The sequence below is a fragment of the Ursus arctos genome, unplaced genomic scaffold (assembly GCF_023065955.2).
Source record: "Ursus arctos isolate Adak ecotype North America unplaced genomic scaffold, UrsArc2.0 scaffold_2, whole genome shotgun sequence".
In the NCBI taxonomy this organism is placed as follows: Eukaryota; Metazoa; Chordata; class Mammalia; order Carnivora; family Ursidae; genus Ursus; species Ursus arctos.
Window position 1 is genome coordinate 103,091,967 of NW_026622874.1, and position 19,045 is coordinate 103,111,011.

Below are 19,045 nucleotides of genomic sequence, written 5' to 3' on the forward strand. Positions count from 1 at the left end.
GAGAGAGAGCGGCTTGCCCCTGACCTGGGGCGGCACGGCTGACGGCCCACCCAGCCTCTCCAGTGCGCTTGGCGGCTGAGGCTGTGTGCAGGGCATGAGTTGTGACCCTCCTTGACCCTGTGCACGGCTCTCTGGGGCCGCAAGCTGCAGATGGGCACGGAAGCACGTTCCTCCTGCTCGGTCCCCAGCAACTACTCATACCCACCGTGCACCCTGACGGACGAGGAGACCCGGACGGAGATGATAAATCGGGAGCTGCAGACCTCCCAGCGGGAGAAGCAGGAGATCCTGGCGTTCGAGGGGCATCTGGCAGCAGCCTCCACCAAACAGACCATCACTGAGAGCAGCAGCCTTCTCCTGTCGCAGCTCACCAGCCTGGACCCCCAGTATGTCGTGCCCGTAACCTGGGGCCAAGCCGGAACGGGCAGTGGTGGGGTGGGGGGCGGTGCTGGGACTCTCCATGGAGTAAGTGCACTCAGCCACTGGGGAGGCAGAGGGACCGCTGGGCTGGGACCGCCAGGGCTTTGTGGGCGGCTGCCTCAGGCGGGACACAGGCAGTCCCCCTGCCTCACCTGCTGCCGTTGCTCGGGGACTCTGCGCACACGTGGCTTCCTAACATGTTCATGTCCTCTGGGACCTTCAGAGGACCCCCTCGGAGGCCTCCCCCCCACATCCTGGACCAAGTGAAAGGCCTTAACCAGTCCCTGCGTCTCGGGCACCTGCTGTGCCGGAGCCCGAAGCCCGGATTTTCTCCTCAACATTATCCAGAGGCAGGCGAGTTCCCAGTGGCTCCGGGGGGTGTGGGGGGCGAGGGCTGGCAGAGGCACCCGCAGCCTCTGGCATTAAGTGAGACTGTAGCCAGACGAGGGCACCCCGGGACACAGGCCGCTGAGGACGGGCTCCTTGGCTGTAGGTAACTGTCGGCACGCTAGCGGTAGCTGTGCCCTGTTGTCACGGGAACGTGGGGGTGGCAGGCAGACGGGTCACAGCAGGGGACGCGGTGGGTTCACGCTGGGAGGGACTGAACGTCACGTCACCCGGCCCAGGCCTCTTCGCAGTCCATGCCCTGGCTGGCCGACCTGGTGCAGTCGAGCGAGGGCTCCTTAGACGTGCTGCCCGTGCAGTGCCTGTGTGAGTTCCTGCTGCATGACGCGGCCGACGACGCCACGTCTGGGGAGGAGGAGGAGGAGGGCGAGAGCAAAGAGCAGAAGGCCAAGAAGCGGCAGGTTGGCGCCCTCGCAGCTCCTCCCCGGGCCCCTGGGAGTGCCGTGTCTGCCCTCGCCACCCTCCCACCCAAGGCCCACCGGGGTGCGGTGTCCGCCCGTGGCCCCGCAGGCCCACCGGGGTCTCCCTCGCCCCTGCAGAGGCAGCAGAAGCAGCGGCAGCTGCTGGGCCGCCTGCAGGACCTGCTGCTGGGCCCCAAGGCTGACGAGCAGACCACGTGCGAGGTGCTGGACTACTTCCTGCGGCGCCTCGGCTCCTCCCAGGTGGCCTCCAGGGTGCTGGCCATGAAGGTGAGGCCCATTTGTACCCCGCAGCCCCGCTCCCCGGCACGGCTCTCTCTCGTACGTCACGCAAGCTCGTTCTGTGCACTGAAGGGGCGGCGGGCTGCGGTCCGGCGAGCCAGACCCCGAGAGGGACTCAGCGACCTCGTAACGGTGTTGCTCGGTCTTCTGAGGTGCCGGGCAACTTTCTGGGGACACCGGCTCAAGCTGCTTCTTTGTCGTGTCAGCTCAAGGATTTGTGACAGGACGCGGCGTCCTCGTTAGCCGGGCAGCCCCATCTGCCCGGGGCTTTGAGAGAACGTGCCCGTCCCCCGAGACCCACGTGTGGGCTCGGGCTGAGATGTGGCACCGGGAATGTCTGCCTGCAGGGCCTGTCCCTGGTGCTGTCGGAGGGCAGCGTGCGGGACGGGGACGAGAAGGAGCCCCCGATGGAGGAGGACCCCGGGGACCCGGAGGCGCTGCGGGGCTACCAGTGGCTGCTGCGGGACCTGCCCCGGCTGCCTCTGTTCGACAGCGTCAGGCCCACCACCGCCCTGGCCCTGCAGCAGGTGGGGGTGCGGGGCGCTGCCGGGGGCACGGCCGGCTCGCAGGCTCTGGCCTGCGGGTGGAGCTCTCACGACCCTCCGTCCCCAGGCCATCCACATGGAGACCGACCCACAGACCGTCAGCGCCTACCTGGTCTATCTGTCCCAGCACACGCCCGTGGAGGAGCAGAGCCAGCACAGTGACCTGGCGCTGGTGAGGGGTGGGGACAGCCCTGGGCCCTCGTGGAGGTGACTGGGGCCGGCGGGACAGCCTTCCGGGCTGGGGGCCAGGGCTGCATGCGCCCGCTAGCTTCGCGTGATCTTCTGCCCAGAGTCAGCGTCAAGGTTTGCGAGGGTCCAGGCATGCTTGGTGCTGGCATAGCCGTTGGGGTCACCAAGGCCTGGCTGGCTTTGTCGCTGGCTTTGCTGCCAGGATGACGGTGCCTGGGCTGTGAGGTGGGGTGTGGCCATCCCCAGGTGCCCTGGCTCGGGGCGGGGAAGAGGGAGCCGGGCCAACCCCAGTGTCTTCTGGCAGGTCTCCACGTGGCTCTTCCTATAGGGGGGGCGGGTGGGGCCCAGGGCACTGCCCGTTTCCCCCTCCCCTGCTCTCCTGGCCAGCTTTCTTGTGACCCTGCTGTCGCGTCTGCTTAGTCTGGCTCGGACCTCACCGCTCCTGTGGACCCCGGGCTTTGTGGGATGAATGGATACAGGCAGTTAGAGGTCCCTGGAGGTGGGGTTCTTTCCGAGTGTGGGTTCCTTGCTGAGGGGCTGGGTGGGAAGAGCAGCCTAGGCCTTGACGCCTCGCCCCCGAGTCCACTCTGGCTCCAGCCTGGTGACGGCTCCTGGCCCCCGTGCTCAGCACCGTTGCCGCGGATTTCAAGTTCGTACCGTCTGGCTGTTGGCTTTTCTCTGGGTCTTGAGAAGGCTGTGCTCCTGCTGCTCGTGGGCAGGGGGTCCGTATGCCGTCCTCACCAGCACGTGCTCCCCTCTGCGAGCAGGGCAGGTTGTGACAGCCGTGTCAGGGTCGGGGGCCAGGTGGGTTGTCCCTCGCCTTTAGGGCGTCTGTCACTTCTCGCCTTGCCATTCGCAGCCTGCCTGGTGGTCTGCGTGCTGTGCGTGTACAAGGGCCCCTCCCTCCGTTGTCAGCGTACCCACCACGTGCTGCCGGGGCGCGGTGACCCTGGTGGTGGCGTTGTGAGCTCACGTGATGCGGCCTCATGGTGGGCCGCCCCTGGCTGTCAGCCTGGCGTGGAGACAGAGACGGCGGGGCCGGCGGGGAGGCCCTCTGACGGCCACGCTCGCTGCCCGCAGGACGTGGCCCGGCTGGTCGTGGAGCGCTCCACCATCATGTCCCACCTGTTCTCAAAGCGCTCCTGCAGCGCGGGAGTCGGACGCCGTGCTCGTCGCCCTGCTCTCCATCTTCTCGCGCTACGTGAGGCGCATGCGCAAGAGCAAGGAGGGGGATGAGGTGTACAGCTGGGTAAGGCTGGCGGGCGCTCCCCTGGGCGGGCTCCCGGCTCCCCTGCACGGCCCAGCCACCCTCTCCTTCCTCCCCAGTCGGAGTCCCAGGACCAGGTCTTCCTTCGCTGGACCAGTGGGGAGACGGCCACCATGCACATCCTGGTGGTCCACGCCATGGTCATCCTCCTGACCCTGGGGCCACCCCGTGGTGAGTGCCCTGCGGGTGCGTGAGGGGCAGCTCCCGGGGTCCATGCCCACAGGCCGCTGTCTTCATGCCACGTGAGCTCCAGCCCCGCTGGGGGGCGGGGGCGCACAGAGCAGGAAGAACGCCTGCGCCTGCCGCGGCTTCGGGCAGGTCGCCATAGGGTGGTGGCGGGATCCCTTCCCTACCTGTGTCAGGGAGCGCGTGGCGGGAGAGGTCGCGGAGCTGTGCAGCTGCTCAGGTTGACCAGCCTGTGAGCTCCAGCACCTCCTTGCCGCCCTGGCCCGTAGCGGAGTGGCATCGGGAGGCGCTGCCTTGCCAGGTCTGCTTCTCCGGGCGCTCCCAGCTCAGCCGGTGGAGCTCTTGGTCTCTGGAGGCCGAAGCATAGACACGGGGCTGCCTGCTGAGCTGTGAGCTCCGGCTCCTCTGGGCCCTCCCCTCACCGACCGGGGGCTGTGTCCCTCTGGCTGGCTGCGCCCTCTTTGGCCTGGCAGCCTTCCCACGGTGCCTTCCTGGCTGGCTGCCGTGGACTGGTCTGCCACATACTCTCGCGTCCGGGAGGGAGGGAGGGAGGGCAGGGATAGGGCCCCTTGCTGGGATCGATGCCGGGGGCTCTGCTGGCAGGTGAAGAGCATGCACCCCCTCGGGGACAGGAGCTCATGAGCCCTGGGTAACGAGGGGAGGCTGGCTTCGTGTCAGCTTGGGGAGTCCCTGGAGCCTGGGAGCAGGAAGGGAGCTGGTTGAGCTGAGCCCGAGAGCCCGGGGACAGTGCCAACCGTGTCCCAGCCCCCCGAGGCAGACTGGCCAGCTTCTGGGGAGCGGCGTGCCCTCAGCTGGGATCGTGGGGTGAGATACAGGAGCAGGTGCGGCTCACAGGTTACCTCTCCTGTTCCCGCGAAGCCTCCGTTCCCCTTACACGGCAAGATGTGGCTCTTCCAGCCTTGGCCTTCAGTCCCTCGAGGGCTGGGGGCTCCTCACCGCGTAGGTCGGGATGGCCTCGTTGAGCCGTGCTGCTTACCACGCCGTCTCTCCCGAAGCTGGCGACGGCGAGTTCCAGGCTCTGCTGGATATCTGGTTCCCAGAGAAGCAGCCTCTGCCCACGGCCTTCCTGGTGGACACGTCCGAGGAGGCGCTGCTGCTGCCCGACTGGCTGAAGCTGCGCATGATCCGCTCGGAGGTCCCTCGCCTGGTGGACGCCGGTAAGGGGTGGGCCGGCCTCACACCGCCCGAGTGCGCTGGGCACTCCCACCGTCGCACGTGGGAGAGGACAGCTCGGCAGCCTGTGGGCTCCAAGGCGTCCGTTATCCAGCAGGTGCTCGTGGGGTTCTCACTGTGCCCGGTGCTGTGCTGGGCTCTGGGGCGAGAGGGAAGGAGCCACAGGCTTGCGTGTGGCCTCAGGGAGTGGGCTGGGCAGCTGCTGTGAGCCGAGCTGCGAGCTGTGAGCCTGCTGGGGCAGGGAAGAGTCCCTGGGGTGCAGGGGCGCTGAGTAAGGGGTGGCTGATCACTGAGCGAGCGTCACCCTCAGCCCTGCAGGACCTGGAACCCCAGCAGCTGCTGCTCTTCGTGCAGTCTTTCGGCATCCCCGTGTCCAGCATGAGCAAACTCCTCCAGTACCTGGACCAGGCGGTGGCCCATGACCCCCAGACCCTGGAGCAGAACATCATGGACAAGAGTAAGAGTCAGGGACCCAGCACGAGCAACAGGGATGGTCTGGGGCAGAGGGCACTTAGGGAGGGCTCTCCCGGCAGGACGTCAAGCCTGGAACGCTCAGGAGAGGCCGGGCTGCCCTGTCCCAGCACGCCCCCGGCGTCCGTATGTGCTCTGGTGTTTGAGGACAGACGAGCTGCAGCAGTGTGCTCAGGGCGACCCGGTTCTTTGCTCAGAGATCCTGCAGCTTAGCTTGTGAAGGCCTGTGCTGGGGTGTTCGGGGCGGCAGGGGCTGTGTTCCCAGCACAGATTTCTGTGCGGATGGGGAGGCCCTCGCTCCTTCGCAGCTCAGGTGTCTAACCGCCGGCTGCTGGCTTGCAGATTACATGGCTCACCTGGTTGAAGTTCAGCACGAGAGAGGAGCGTCCGGAGGCCAGACCTTCCATTCCCTGCTCACGGCCTCCCTGCCCCCACGGCGAGGTACCGGCCTGTCCCCCTGCCTCCCAGCTCAGCACACCACAGCGTGGGGCCTCCCCAGACCCAGGGCACATGCTTGTCACCGGCCAGTACCCAGCTTCCTGTGTGAAGGCCCTGCTCCTCGTGGGCCTCAGCAGGCCTGAGTGAGGCTGACCTGCTTGGGGGGGCCATCCCCTGCTGGAAGCCCGCCAGGAAGAGTCATCACCTGAAGCCCCTTCCCCTTTCTCTGCAGACAGCACAGAGGCGCCCAAACCCAAAAGCAGCCCGGAGCAGCCTTCGGGCCAGGGCCGGACCCGGGCTGTGACCCAGGTGCGGGTGCTTGCCCCCGAGGACGACCTGGCCAGCATGCTCCTGCAGGTACGGCCACTGCTGCCTGGGACAGTCTCTCCAGAAGTGGGGGCCCCAGAGACGGGGAGAGGCTTCACCCCAGAACTCCACACCTGCATGGAGGGGGTGCTCTGGAGCCAAGTGCCCGGGCCGGAGCTGGGCGACCCTTGACAAGCTGCTTACCTCCCGCTCGCCTCGGTGTGCCCCTCCGCACCGGCGGCTGGTGACCGTGCCCCTGCAGCTGGGCTGTCGGCTGTGTTCCGCGTCAAGGGCAGTGCCTGGAGGCGCCAGGTCTCTGCGGGACTGGCCCAGTTGGCACAGGTCCTCGGCCGCGAGCGGAGTCCTGAGGGCTGACTGGCTCTGCTGACGTGTGCGTTGTTCACGTGCCGTCCGCTGTGCCTGCTAGAGTGTACGGTCCCGACCTTCAGCCTGTCCGCAGTTGTGCAGCTGTCACCGCTGTGCGTTTAGAGCGGTCGTATGAGTGCTCGCTCCCCGGCCGCCGCGGCCCGGCGTCCTCTGTGCTCACCTCCTCACACGGCGACGTTGGCTGCTGCAGTCTCACCCCGAGTGGGGCTTCCCATGTAGGTCCCTGTCTGGAGTCCTGGGGACCCACCCTGCGCCTCCTTAGGGCACCTGCCAGGGATGGGGAGCTGCCAGAGGCACCCTGGCACGATCTGGCCAACTGCGCGTGAACAGTCGTGGCGCGAGCGAAGGCGCCGCGGCCCCCCCTCTGCCAGGCGTGTCCTCCTGATGCTGCCCTTTGCTCTGCTCCAGATCTTCCCACTGAGCCCAGGCCCGCGGTGGCAGAGCTCCAGTGCCCGCCCTGCCGCCCTCGCGCTACAACAGGCCTTGGGCCAGGAGCTGGCCCGCGTCCGTCAGGGGAGCCCCGAGGTGACGGGTGTCACGGTGCGCCTCCTGCAGGCCATCGCCACCCTGCTCAACTCCCCGCACAGCGGGGCCCTGGTGATGTCCATGCACCGGAGCCACTTCCTCGCCTGCCCGCTGATGCGCCAGCTCTGCCAGTACCAGGTGGGTGTGCGCGCAGCAGAGCCCGGGGTCCGCGGGGGGCCTGCACGCAGGCCTGGCGTCTAGCCACAGCCATCCCTGGCTCTGCCCGGGGAAGCGTCCTAGCTCTGTCCCTCTGTGGGCCTTGGTGTGGAACAGGCTCCTATGGACCTGGGTGTGGGGCCCCCACCTTTGTGCACGGAAGCTTTCCAGCAAACAGAAGGAGGCCCCGGGGATGGCTCCCCGTCTGTGTGCACCCGGAGTTCGTAACTTTGCCGCATGTGCTTCTCCGGCTGTGTGAACGTGTGAACGTGCCGGATTTGTGCCTGTGCGGGTACGTGGGGGGTCTCTTCTTTCTTTCTGAGCTGCAGGAAGGTGGGTCACAAACAGTAGGACACCCTGCCAGCCGTAGGGTTCAAAAGGATCTGGGGCCCTGGCGCACCTGGGCAGTGTGATGGCCCCGGTGCCAGGGCTGAGCCGCGGGTCGTCCCCACAGCGCTGCGTGCCCCAGGACACAGGCTTCTCGTCACTCTTCCTCAAAGTGCTCATGCAGACGCTCCAGTGGCTGGACGGCCCCGCTGGGGAGGGGGGGCCCCTGCAGGCCCAGCTCAAGCTGTTCGCTGCCCAGTACTCGGCACGCCACAGGATCAGCGACGGTGAGGGCAGGCCGCCTCCTGGGAAGCGGGGCCTCGGGCTTGCTGCCACTCCCCCAGGAGCAGCAGGGAGGGAGCGATAGCCTCGTCAGTACAGGGGTGTCAGCCCTTGGGCGCTGTGGGCCCCAGACGGGCATCAGTGTGGACATGGCCGAGGGTTGGAAAGCTAGGGCTTTGGGGAGCAAAGTAGGATCCTTGGCAGGAAGTGCATGAGAGGCCTGGGGGCTCCCGGGACAGGGCAGGCCACAGGAACGGGGACAGAGGCCTGCACCCTGGGTCACACACGCGTCCCTGCAGTGCGGAGTGGGCTCCTGCGCCTAGCCGAGGCCCTGGCGTTCCGAGGGGACTTGGAGATGGTCAACTCCACTGTCCGCGCTGTGGTCACCACCCTCAAGTCAGGGGAGAAGTGTGGCGTGGAGCCCGAGCTTGTCGGCAAAGGTATGTTGGGCCCGGGAACTGTGAGGACCCCAGCTTGGCTGCATGGTGCAGAGGTCCTTCTCCTAGGTGCCCCCAAAATGGGGCCTGCGGAGAGGAGTGGCAGGCTGCCTGGAAGGCCTCACCCCCAGCAAGTAGCCCTGGCCTGGGCTCAGCTGTTGGGATTTTGTGCTTGTGGGGAGCTCAGCCCCAGTGACAGACTCAGACCAAGAGCCACTGCTCACCGCTGGCTGCCCTGGACTGGGCTCGCAGGGGCATTGTTGGCCTTGGGGGCCCCAGGGGCCTTCTGTCCTGGAGTCAGGTGATCTGGGGCCTGTCTGTCCCCAAGCTGGAGGCACACGGAACACGCTTTCTGTTTCTCCGCAGTCCTCCGGGGTCTGATTGAGGTGGGGTCACCGCACCTGGAGGAGCTGCTGGCTGCACTCTTTGCCACCGCCCCCACGTCCCCGACCTTGCGGCCCGTCGCGGTGGTGAGCTCCCTGCTGCTGCAGGAGAAGGAGCCCCCGGCCCCGGGGGAGCCGGAGGCTGACAGCTGCAGGTGAGCTGGCAGGGCCGCGGCCAGTCCGTGAGCAGCCCTGGCTGGCCGTTTCTGAGCCCTCCCCGCTCTCCCTTCAGCCTGGAGGCCGTGCAGCTGGGACCCTGCTCGGGGCTCCTTGTCGACTGGCTGGAGATGCTGGACCCCGAGGTGATCAGCAGCTGTCCTGACCCGCAGCAGAGGCTGCTGTTCTCCCGGGGCAAGGTGGGCTGTGCTCCGCACCGAGGACCGATGGCCGGCGCTAACCTGGGCGTGGTGGGTGCTGGGCTCCCATGGCAGCCCCTGCGTGGACAGTCTCTTTCTGTTGGTTCCAGCAGAAGCCTGGACCTGACTCTTACTGGCCTGGACAGGTGCCCTGTCCCCGGTGACCAGTCGCTGCAATGTTGGGATCTGGTTGCAAGGGCAGGCGAGGAGGAAGGGGACCAACACTTTGTGTCCCAGGGCCTCCTGCAGGGACGGGAGGCACCGTGGAGGGCGGAGCGTGGCGCCTCACCTGGATGGGTCCCCCGAGGGCCCTGTAGGGCCCTGTGGGGAGGGACTGGGCGTCTCCGAGACCCCGAATCTCCCTCCTGTGTCCCCGAGTCTCCCAGGGGGCTCCCGTGGCCGGCGGCCTTTGGACAAGACCCCGGGAGTTCTGGGAACAGGAGCTGGGGACTTGGGTTTGTCATCTGTGTTCACGTGCACTCGCCGTCTGAGGAGCTGGTTTGGGTCAGCACACGCTGCATCTGCAGCGTGCTCCGGCTGGGCCCCACATGGTCCACGGGCTGCCAGGGCTGCCTCCCAGGCAGAAGCTCTGGGTCTTTCTGGAAACGGCCCTCTCCCTCTGCTTTCCAGTGGCTCGAGGCCAGATGGCCAGTCAGCCCCGCAGGGGCCATCCCTGGTGTGCTTCCTCCCCAGGGCAAAGGTCATCCTGGCCCCCAGGTGCCATCTTTCCGACCCTACCTGCTGGCCCTGCTCACTCACCAGTCCAGCTGGTCCACATTGCATCAGTGTATCCGCGTCCTGCTGGGCAAGAACCGGGAGCAGAGGTGAGCACCCTTCCCCACACCCCTCTCCGCAGGCCAGGCGCCATGGCGGCAGCATCGAGGGGCCGTCTGGGCATGTGGCCCAGCCCTGGAACGGGTTCCTGCATTGGGCATCACCACCGTAGGGATACGGAGGGCAGACGGTCCATTCCTCAGATGGTGTCTGTGGCTGCTGTCCACACCGTCTGCAGGGGAGTCCAGTGCCCCCCTGTGTGGCCAGCAGGCCCAGAGGGAGGGCAGGGCCGGTGTTAGCTCTGCTGGTGTGAGGCGCGGAGGGTCAGGTGGGACGGGGTGGCCCACGGCCTCCGGCAGCTGACCAGGGCCTGCACCTCGAGAGCTGAGTGGGAAGTGGTGTTTGTGGCCTAAACCTCCCGTCACTGCGGCTCGTCCTACCCTTTGGTCTCCTGTCCCTCCTGGAAACTGAGGCTGAGCTCCCGTGTCCGTGCAGGTTTGACCCTTCGGCCTCTCTCGACTTCCTGTGGGCCTGCATCCACATTCCACGGATCTGGCAGGGCAGGGACCAGCGCACCCCTCAGGCAGGTGTTGGGACGCCCCGCGGCCGGCGGGATGAGGCGGGGGTGAGGCGGGCGCGAGCCGGCCAGTCCTGGCACTGACTGGCAGTGCCGGTTGCAGAAACGGCGGGAGGAGCTGGTGCTGCGGGTCCAGGCAGCAGAGCTCATCGGCCTGGTGGAGCTGATCCTGGCGGAGGCAGAGGCCAGGAGCCAGGACGGGGATGCCGCCGCCTGCAGCCTCCTCCAGGCCCGGCTGCCCTTGCTGCTCAGCTGCTGCCGCGGACACGACGAGAGCGTCAGGAAGGTGACGGCACACCTGACGGGCTGCATCCAGCAGTGGGGCGACAGGTGAGGGCGCCCGCCCCCTTGCCCGCGGGGCCCCGACTACCGCCCGTGGGAGCCCCGACTGCCGCCCGTGGGAGCCCCGCCCACCCAGCAGCCCGGCCCCTGTCTTGCAGCGTGCTGGGCAGGCGCTGCCGGGACCTGCTGGTGCAGCTCTACCTGCAGTGGCCGGAGCTGCGGGTGCCCGTGCCCGAGGCCCTGCTGCACAGCGGAGGCGCCACCGGCAGCAGCACCTGCAAGGTGAGCGGCAGGGGAGGGGTGGGGCAGCCGACGCGGGGTGCCCGGGACCCCCTCCGTTCTTTACTGCGGGCGCAGAACCCAAGCCCAGTCGTGGAGACACGCAGCTCCTCAGGTTGAGGAACGGAAAAGGACACACAGTGGTGCTGGCGCGTCCGGGCGGCCGCCTCGCCCCCCTCGCCTGGCGCCCCTCTTGGAGGGCCCGGAGGCCATCTTCTCTGTCCAGCAGCCCTCGGGCTGTGGAGCGGAGCAGAGGGGCCGTCCACCCGCACCCCCGTTTCTCCTCTATGAGGCGCTGCAGACCCACAGCCTGCTGCCCGTGGCGGCTGTGTGCCCCGAGGGGCGCGTCCCTCATGGTCGTCAGCCCCTCCCAGCGACCAGCCTGGAGTCGGCGCTTCTGGAGCCTTCTGTCTTGGGGGTCGCGGCACGCGCTCTTCCCTGGCCATCTTCTGCTCAGTGTGGTCCCGAGACCCGGTTGTGCCGCGGGGTGTCGCGCCATGCGGCCAAACCGGCTTGCTTCCCTTGCCCTGGCGCTGGGCCTGGGGCTGTCACGCTGCACAGCCATGCGCTCGTGCGCAGGTCCGCGTGGCATCGGCCCTCACGGCTTTGGGGCGGATACGGAGGGTGCGCGAGTCTGACGGGCCTTCCGCACCCACCTCCGTGGTTTGGCCTAGAGTAACATCTGCCACCTTTTCAGTACAATGGAGGGAAGTTCTTTTTTTTATGACCGTGTTTCCTTCTGGTTTTTCTACGTCCATCGTAAAAACCAGACACGTAAAAACCTGCACAGTTGAGGTCATGCTTCGTGCAGCATGTTGATTTCACACGTGGAGCAACGTCGTGGCCCGGCGTTCAGTGGGAGTGCTTATCTGGGGTAGGGCCTCACTCTGAGTACTGTGCGTGCAGTGGTCTGGTAGCTTTGGCTTCAGCGTGTTCGATGTGCACCCAGAAGCCACAGGGCCTGGGGGCTGGGTGGGGACAGCTTTCTCTGGTCACCATGTGGTCAGGCCAGGTCTTCGGGGAACCTGGGATGCCGCGCCCCCAGTGAGCCTGTTGTGGGCCCTTCCGCTGTGGCCTTGGGTCCCGTGTGGGGTGGCACATGAGACGCCAGGGCTACGGGCAGCCCCTGGCCCTCACCGCCCCCATCCCCTCAGCTGGACGGCCTCATCCACCGCTTCATCACCCTCCTTGCCGACACCAGCGACTCCCGGTCATCGGAGAACAGAGTGGCCGACGCGAACATGGCCTGCCGGAAGCTGGCTGTGGCCCACCCCATCCTGCTGCTCAGGTATGGGTGCCCCAGGGTATCCTACCCACCCCAACCCCGGCAGGCCCTCTGGTGGCTCTTCACGTCCTGCCTGCACTCCGGTGCTCATTGAAGAGAGGGATCTGCGGAACGCAGGGCAGTGACAGCCCTTGCGGCACAGTTACGGCCGTGGGCTTCCTCCTGACTGAGGCAGAGCCGGGCCCAGGGAGAGCCCTGGAGGGTTGGTCAGACCTGGAACCGGGCGGGAGGTACGGGGTGGCCACGTGGCCACGTCCGCAAGCCCCAGGCCGTGTGGGGAAGCTGGGGTGTGCCTGTCTGCCTCTTGTGTCCCCGAGTGTGGGTTTCCTGTGGGGTCGGGCCAGGGTGCTGGATTTCTGGGAGAGCGGACCATGGAGTGGTCTTTGTTGTCCCCAGGCACCTGCCCATGATCGCAGCGCTCCTTCACGGCCGCACCCACCTCAACTTCCAGGAGTTCCGCCAGCAGAACCACCTGACCTTCTTCCTGCACGTGCTGGGGGTCCTGGAGCTGCTGCAGCCACAGGTGTTCCAGAATGAGCACCAGGGGGCGCTGTGGGACTGTCTGCGCTCTTTCGTCCGCCTGCTGCTGGTGCGTCTGTCTCCGCCTTTCAGGCGCTGCCTGGGCACTGGGGGACACTCCCCAGGCCTGAGTGTCCCTGTCCCTCCTCTGCCGACTGTCCCCTCCTGCGGCCCCCGCCACTCTCCACCCTCGTCTGCTCCCCCGGCTCTGGCCTGGCCTGACCTTCCTGCCTGAGGCTGTCGGGTGAGGGCAGATGCGGGACATGGGCTCCTCAGCTTCACGGGCGCCTGCATCAAGGGCTGGGCCAGCCTGCCTGTCCGGTGGCTTCTGCTGCCCGCCCTGGGGACCGGCTCCCCGCTCATCGTGTGCCCGGGGAAAGTGTGTTGTTCAGGGAGCCGGCTGGGAGCCGCGGTCAGGCTCAGCACTGCCTTCTCTGTCGTGCTCCAGCCAGACACCTGCCTGGCGGCCCCACCGGCTCACCAACGGCAGGGCTGATTCTGATATAGGGCCCAGTGGCCAGCAGACGGCAGTGCGAGTGTCCACGGGTCCGTCCTGAGGCCTCCTGGGCAAGCGGGACAGGCGGGGCGGGAGCGCTCGGCTGTGAACGCAGGGCTTCCGCTTTGCAGAGCTACAGGAAGTCTTCCCGCCACCTGGCGCCTTTCATCCACAAGTTTGTGCACTTCACCCACAAGTACGTGACCTGCAACGCCCCAGCGGCCGTGTCCTTCCTGCAGAAACACGCGGATGCACTACAGTGAGTGTGTGCGCATGTCCGGCCTACACAGGCTCCGTCTGGCAAGGGTCCAGCTGCAGGGCTGCAGGGGGGCGCGTCAGTGCTCGGGTCAGGGGCTCCTGGGGCCGGGGGGCTGCAGTGGCGGATCCCAGGGTGGTGGGGGCTCGGGCCGCGGGGCCGCGTCTGTGCCGCACTGTTCTGAACCCGCTTTCCGGAGCTCTGGCCTCCCACGCCCACCTGCCACCCGTCTGTGGCGTCTTCCTCACGGAGAACCTGTGCTCTCCCCAGCGACCTGTCCTTCGACAGCAGTGACCTGGTGATGCTCAAGTCCCTCCTTGCAGGGCTGAGCCTTCCCAGCAGAGATGGCAGAGCTGACCGGGGCCTGGACGAGGAGGGCGAGGGTGAGTGGGGCCTGCGCAGGTTCTGCCGGGAAGGGGCTACAGGCCTGGCAGCTCTTGGGACCATCGTGGTGTCCCTGTGGTGTACCCCGGCCATAGCTGGGCTGGGCGCTGCTCTTGCCGTGAGGTCACGCTTCGTGCGGCAGGTGAGAGGCTCAGGGGAGAAAAGCACTGTCTCCCGGGCAAGTCTCAGCGGGCTCACGGTTCCTGCACATTCATGGAGCACCCACTGTGTCCCGGGCATTGTGCTCGGGCCTGGGGCAAGTGGCCACGTCTTCCAGAGTCGTGGGATTGCGGGGGCCGCTTGGCAGGGACGGCCCTTGCTTACAGGCAGGCTGTGGAGCCTGGGCGTTGAGCGCTGGCAGGCTGCTCCCCTCGGGTGGACCTCCCCGCAGGCCCTGGGCGGGCGTTGCTCCCGGGTGGGCTGTCTCTGTCTCCAGCCTGACAGCCAGACTTCCTGGCTTCTAGAGGAGAGCTCCACTGGCTCCCTGCCCCTGGTCAGCGTCTCCCTGTTCACCCCCCTGACGGCAGCAGAAATGGCCCCCTACATGAAGAGGCTTTCCCGCGGTCAGACTGTTGAGGGTGAGTTTGGGAGCCTGGCTCCCGCAGGCCAGGTTGGCCCCATGGTGGGCGGTGGGCTCCTGTGGTAGCCCTCCAGAAGACAGCAGGGTCCCTGGCAGGCTGTGGGAGGAGCGGGGCTGTCTCCTCACGGTGGGGGGGGGTCAGAGAGGGCCTTAGGGGAAGACGCAGGGGCTCCAAGCGGGGACGGGCTGCTCTGCTGACAGTCTCACTGGGGAGCAGGCTGCAGACAGCGGGAGATCAGGGACCCCCAGGGCCGAGGGGCACCTGCGGAAGGGAGGCCTGACCACGGGCTGGTAAGGGGTGGGCCAGCAGTGTGCATGAGAACAGAGGGCAGGGCCGCTGCATGAACTTGGGCTATTGGGCGCACCGTGGTGCTGGCAGCTCCCCGAAGTGGGCGTGCGTCGGGGGGTCAGCATCCCTCTGCAGAGAGGAGCACCGGGAGCGGGGGGCCGCATGGCGGGAGGAGTGGCTCCAGGCGGCCAGGGACAGGCAGCTGGGCAGGGTGGTTCCAGTGTAGTTCACTGGCCACCTCAGACCTGCCGGACAAGGGTCTGGGCGAGCCTGCTTTTCTGAAAGTCTCCTGGTCAACCAGCACCTACAGTTTGGGATCACTGGCCTTGTGGGACTGGGAAGCCAGCACAGCTCTTGGTGCCTGTCGTCCTGCCATGCTGGGGCTCTTGGGCTCACCCAGCACTCAGGTGGCATGGACAGTTCCAAAGGCACTGGCAGCGGCGTTTTGACGGGCTGCACCGGGGGTCCCTCTGGAGTCTGTGCAGAGGCTGGACTGGGGACTGGCCCGGGGTCCCTGTGGAGCCCCGCTTTGCCCCTGGCTGGCAGGCGGGGTGAGGGCCAGTGCGGCCTGGGGGCCCTGCCGCAGCGCAGGCTCTGGCCCTGGGGCTTGACCCCTCCTGCCTCTGGGCTGCTTGGGGACACGGGTCCGGCCTTGAGTCCAGCAGCTGTGACGTGGCCCTCACGCGCCTCTCTGCCCATCTCAGATGTGCTGGAAGTTCTGAGCGACATAGACGAGATGTCTCGGCGGAGACCTGAGATCTTGGGCTTTTTCTCGGTGAGCAAGCTGGGGGCCAGGGGAGCCCGTCAGCCTTCTGGTAGAAGGCGTGCCGTGCCGGGGGACGGGGCGCCACGCGTCTGAACCCGGCCCTGCGCCGGTTGCTCACAGTCGAGCCGGGAGCCCACCCCTGCTCTGGGCTGGAGCCTGCGAACCGCCACTGCTGCCTGCCCCGGGCCCTGAGGCCATGGTGGGGGGAGGGGGCGTGGGGAGCGGGGTCCCCTGCCGACTCTGCGGTTGCTGTTGGGAGGCCTGGGGGCTGAGGGGCTGAGCTCCTGACAGGAGGGGAGCCCCGGTAACACCCCCACCCCCACAGACCAACCTGCAGCGGCTGATGAGCTCTGCTGAGGAGCCATGCCGCAATCTGGCCTTCGGCCTGGCCCTGCGCTCCATCCAGAACAACCCCAGGTGAGCCCAGCATCCCCGCTGCCTTGCGCCCCGGCCCTGGCCCGGCCCCGCCCCGCCGGCTCAGGGGCTGGCCGTGGTGCTCCAGGGCGCGCTCAGCCCCCGCCTGAGCGCACGCCTTCTCAGCTTTGCAGCGGACTTCTTGCCCACGTTCATGTGCTGCCTGGGCAGCCGGGACTTCGAGGTGGTGCAGACGGCCCTCAGGAACCTGCCCGAGTACACCCTCCTCTGCCAAGGTGAGCCCGGCCGGTCCCGCGCAGGGCGCCTAGAGCCCCTGGACACCCTCGCCCTGCGCGGCCTGGCTCTTGGCGGCCGCAGAGCCCTGCTTCCGAGAGCTGCGTGCTCGTCGGGATCCCGACGGGTCCTGTCCTGTCTCCCACAGAGCACGCGGCCGTGTTGCTGCACCGGGCCTTCCTGGTGGGCATGTACGGGCAGATGGACACCAGCGTCCAGATCTCCGAGGCCCTGAGGATCCTGCACATGGAGGCGGTGATGTGAGCCGGTGTGGCAGCCTGACCACACACCGGCCCTGCGTCCCTCCGCTGCTCGCCTGCTGGTCTCCTCTGGGGCGGGGAGGGCGCTGAGCCACCGCAGGGCCTGGCAGGACAGCACCCAGAGCCCATGGCCGGTGGCTCCCTGCCTCCGCACGGTGACGGGAGCAGACGCCGATGTCCCAGCGAGCCACGGCCGGGGGCTGGTTTGAAATGAAATGTGCTGAATTCCCCAAGTGCTGGCTGCCTGGTGTTCACCTCCCTCGAGCCGCCTGGGGGTTGAGCCGGGCCCGGGAGGGGGAACCCATCTGCTGGCCAGGCCCACCCCCCTCAGCCCCTGGGCACCCAGATCGGGCGGGGCTTGCTGGGCAGCACCCGTGGAGCAGCTTTCAGGGCTCCCATGGACTCAACTCCCGTACCACCCCTAAAGGGGCCACAGGCCCCGGACCCTTGGCTGGGCAGGCATCCGCGCAGAAGCCAACTGAACCACCCCCCAGCACTGGCCGAGGGCCCAGGACAATCCCATCCACGAGAGGGTGGGGGCACCCCTGAAGGAGTGTGGGGGCGCAAGTGTCCCCCAGTGAAGCTGCCGGTGCTGGTTGGGGGTCCCTGCCTGAGAATTTGATGTGGGGGCATCAGGGGCCCCTCCCATGAGGCCCCAGACCCCTGCGCGCTAGCATCTCACTTATTTGGGGTGGGATGGGGGAGCGCCCCCACCCCTGCTGCCAGCAGCACCGATGTCGCCCCACCTTAGCCTCCTACCGGCTCCCTGCTGTGCCCCCCACCCCCTGCAGGTCCCCTGCCTGCTCCTGCTCCTGCTCCTGCTCCTGCTCCTGCTCCTGCTCCTGCTCCGTGGGGCCACCAGAGGGCGCTGTGGCTAAAAAAAACTGGCCCCAAAGCCGCTGGGCCTTGGCGGGGAAGCAGGATTGTCCGGCCTGAACCTCGGCCTCAGCCCCTGGGGGAGACTGGCCCTTGGGCTCGGTGAGAGTTGCCTGCATGCCAGGCTGGCCCGTGCTTCCTGCGCCTCGCTTCAGAGGCCCCAGCACCCCGGCGTGGCCTCTGCATGGGGACGGCTGCAGTGCCCCTCCCCGTGTGGAGCAGGCTGGTGTCACGTTCCTTCCCCAGCACCCTTGCTTTCCGGTCCCAAGCTCTGGGGAGGTCGGCCTCCACGCCCCTGCGCCCACCACAGCCCCTGAGGTCCAGAGCCTGTTGTTTCTCATGTGCTGTCCCCGTCCCTCGTGGCTCACAGCGCCTAGCCCGGGGCCCGTGACCCTGGCCTGATGCCCGCTCCCAGCAGGCAGTCCCAGCCCCCACCACAGCCCTGAGACCCCAAGAAGGGCAGGCTCCGAGGGGGCACCCGGCCTGGCTGCTGGGATCACATCATAGACACAGTGCCCCAGTGGTGCCTCCTCACAGGGGCCCCAGGGTCCGCAGCAGGTGGGTGATGGGCTCCCTGTCAGTCGCGCACAGAGCCCCTGGCCCCAGCCTGTGGGAGGGGTCCCAGCAGGCAGAGAGGCAGGCTCACCCATCTCTGGGCCTAAGGGCAAGGTCTGAGGGAGCTCAGGGCCAGATGCGGCCCGGACCCCCTGTCCACCTTGGCCTGGCCTCCCTTCCTGGTCCCCTCATGGGCGACAGCAGCGTTGGCACACTTCAACCGCCCGACGGGGAAGGGCGAGGGCAGGGGCTCAGCTCCGCCATGGGGGGTGCGGGAGCTCCCACAGCCCCGAGATGCTGCCTGCCCCCATCAGCGTGGCGAAGACCGAGGCGTCCTGGCATGGGTGTGGGCGGGCAGGCCAGCCACTGCGGCACTGGCCATGGTGGCAGGAGTGGAGGTCGCCAGCAGGACCACAACGAGCCTGGGCGCATGTGCGAGACATGAGGAGGGTGGGCGGGGTTCGAAGCCAGCACACGGGCTCTGGCCGTCACGTGCAAGGTGCTCCCGAGACGCTGGCCGTTACCTCGTTGGGAGCGGCCCTGCTGAGCATCCGCTCCTGATCACAGTCTCCGTGTTACACGCCAGGAAACAGGCACAAGAGGGAACAGGCTCTGGGTCTCCGGCTGGTACCTGGCACGGTTGAGACGTGAGTGCTGGGGGCCGTGGGGCCAGAGTCTGGGCCCTGACCACCGACTGCGCTGCCCCTCGCATGGGGAGATGGACAGAGGTCCCAGCCACCTGGGTGCCTGGCCTGTGCCAAGTGTGGGGAAAGGGGCCCAGTAGGGGTGTGCACACCCCGCAGGTCCCAGCTTGGTGGGCGAGGGAGCACATGGGAGTGCGGATGTGTGGGGGCCAGGTGAGCCCCCCACTTGGCGTCACCTCACCTCCCAGAGGACGGGTCACCTGCCCCTGCCCACTCTGCCCGCACAGGCTTAGCGGGTACCTGAAGCTCAGCCCAGTTAGGACCTGCTGGATCCTGACCTTCTCCCCCGCCAGGTCAGCAACCCGGGCGCGGTGCCCTCTCGCTGCCTGTCGCACCACGGCAGGCTGGAGGTGGGGGCCTGGCTGTGGGCTGCTCGTTGTTCCAGCTCCGCCTGACGTGGGTGTGCCGTGCAGCTGAGGGAGGGAGGGAAGGAGGTCCAGTCTCCGAGAGTCTTTGCCCCAGACACCGGGTTGGGAGCTGGGGGTGGGGGAGCTGCGGTGTGTATGTTCCTGCCTGGCCCACACACCCGGGCTCTCCCCG

At 67.7% G+C, this 19,045-nt stretch overlaps 1 protein-coding gene across 1 annotated transcript; it reads left to right on the forward strand.

Moving 5' to 3' along the window:
* Positions 1–29: 29 nt before the first annotated feature.
* Positions 30–16,603, forward strand: INTS1 (integrator complex subunit 1). The gene is given in 32 exon segments (XM_057315378.1): positions 30–386; positions 644–734; positions 736–774; positions 1,047–1,226; positions 1,365–1,514; positions 1,874–2,053; positions 2,139–2,243; positions 3,341–3,412; positions 3,414–3,509; positions 3,587–3,698; positions 4,730–4,891; positions 5,218–5,364; positions 5,721–5,819; positions 6,049–6,173; positions 6,918–7,172; positions 7,645–7,804; positions 8,099–8,239; positions 8,603–8,774; positions 8,852–8,975; positions 9,669–9,799; positions 10,245–10,332; positions 10,430–10,656; positions 10,767–10,890; positions 12,042–12,175; positions 12,569–12,761; positions 13,319–13,446; positions 13,714–13,826; positions 14,292–14,405; positions 15,401–15,471; positions 15,788–15,879; positions 16,003–16,112; positions 16,259–16,603. Coding segments are annotated over 32 exon segments (4,287 nt in total). The 5' UTR covers positions 30–150; the 3' UTR covers positions 16,375–16,603.
* The last annotated feature ends 2,442 nt before the right edge of the window (positions 16,604–19,045 follow it).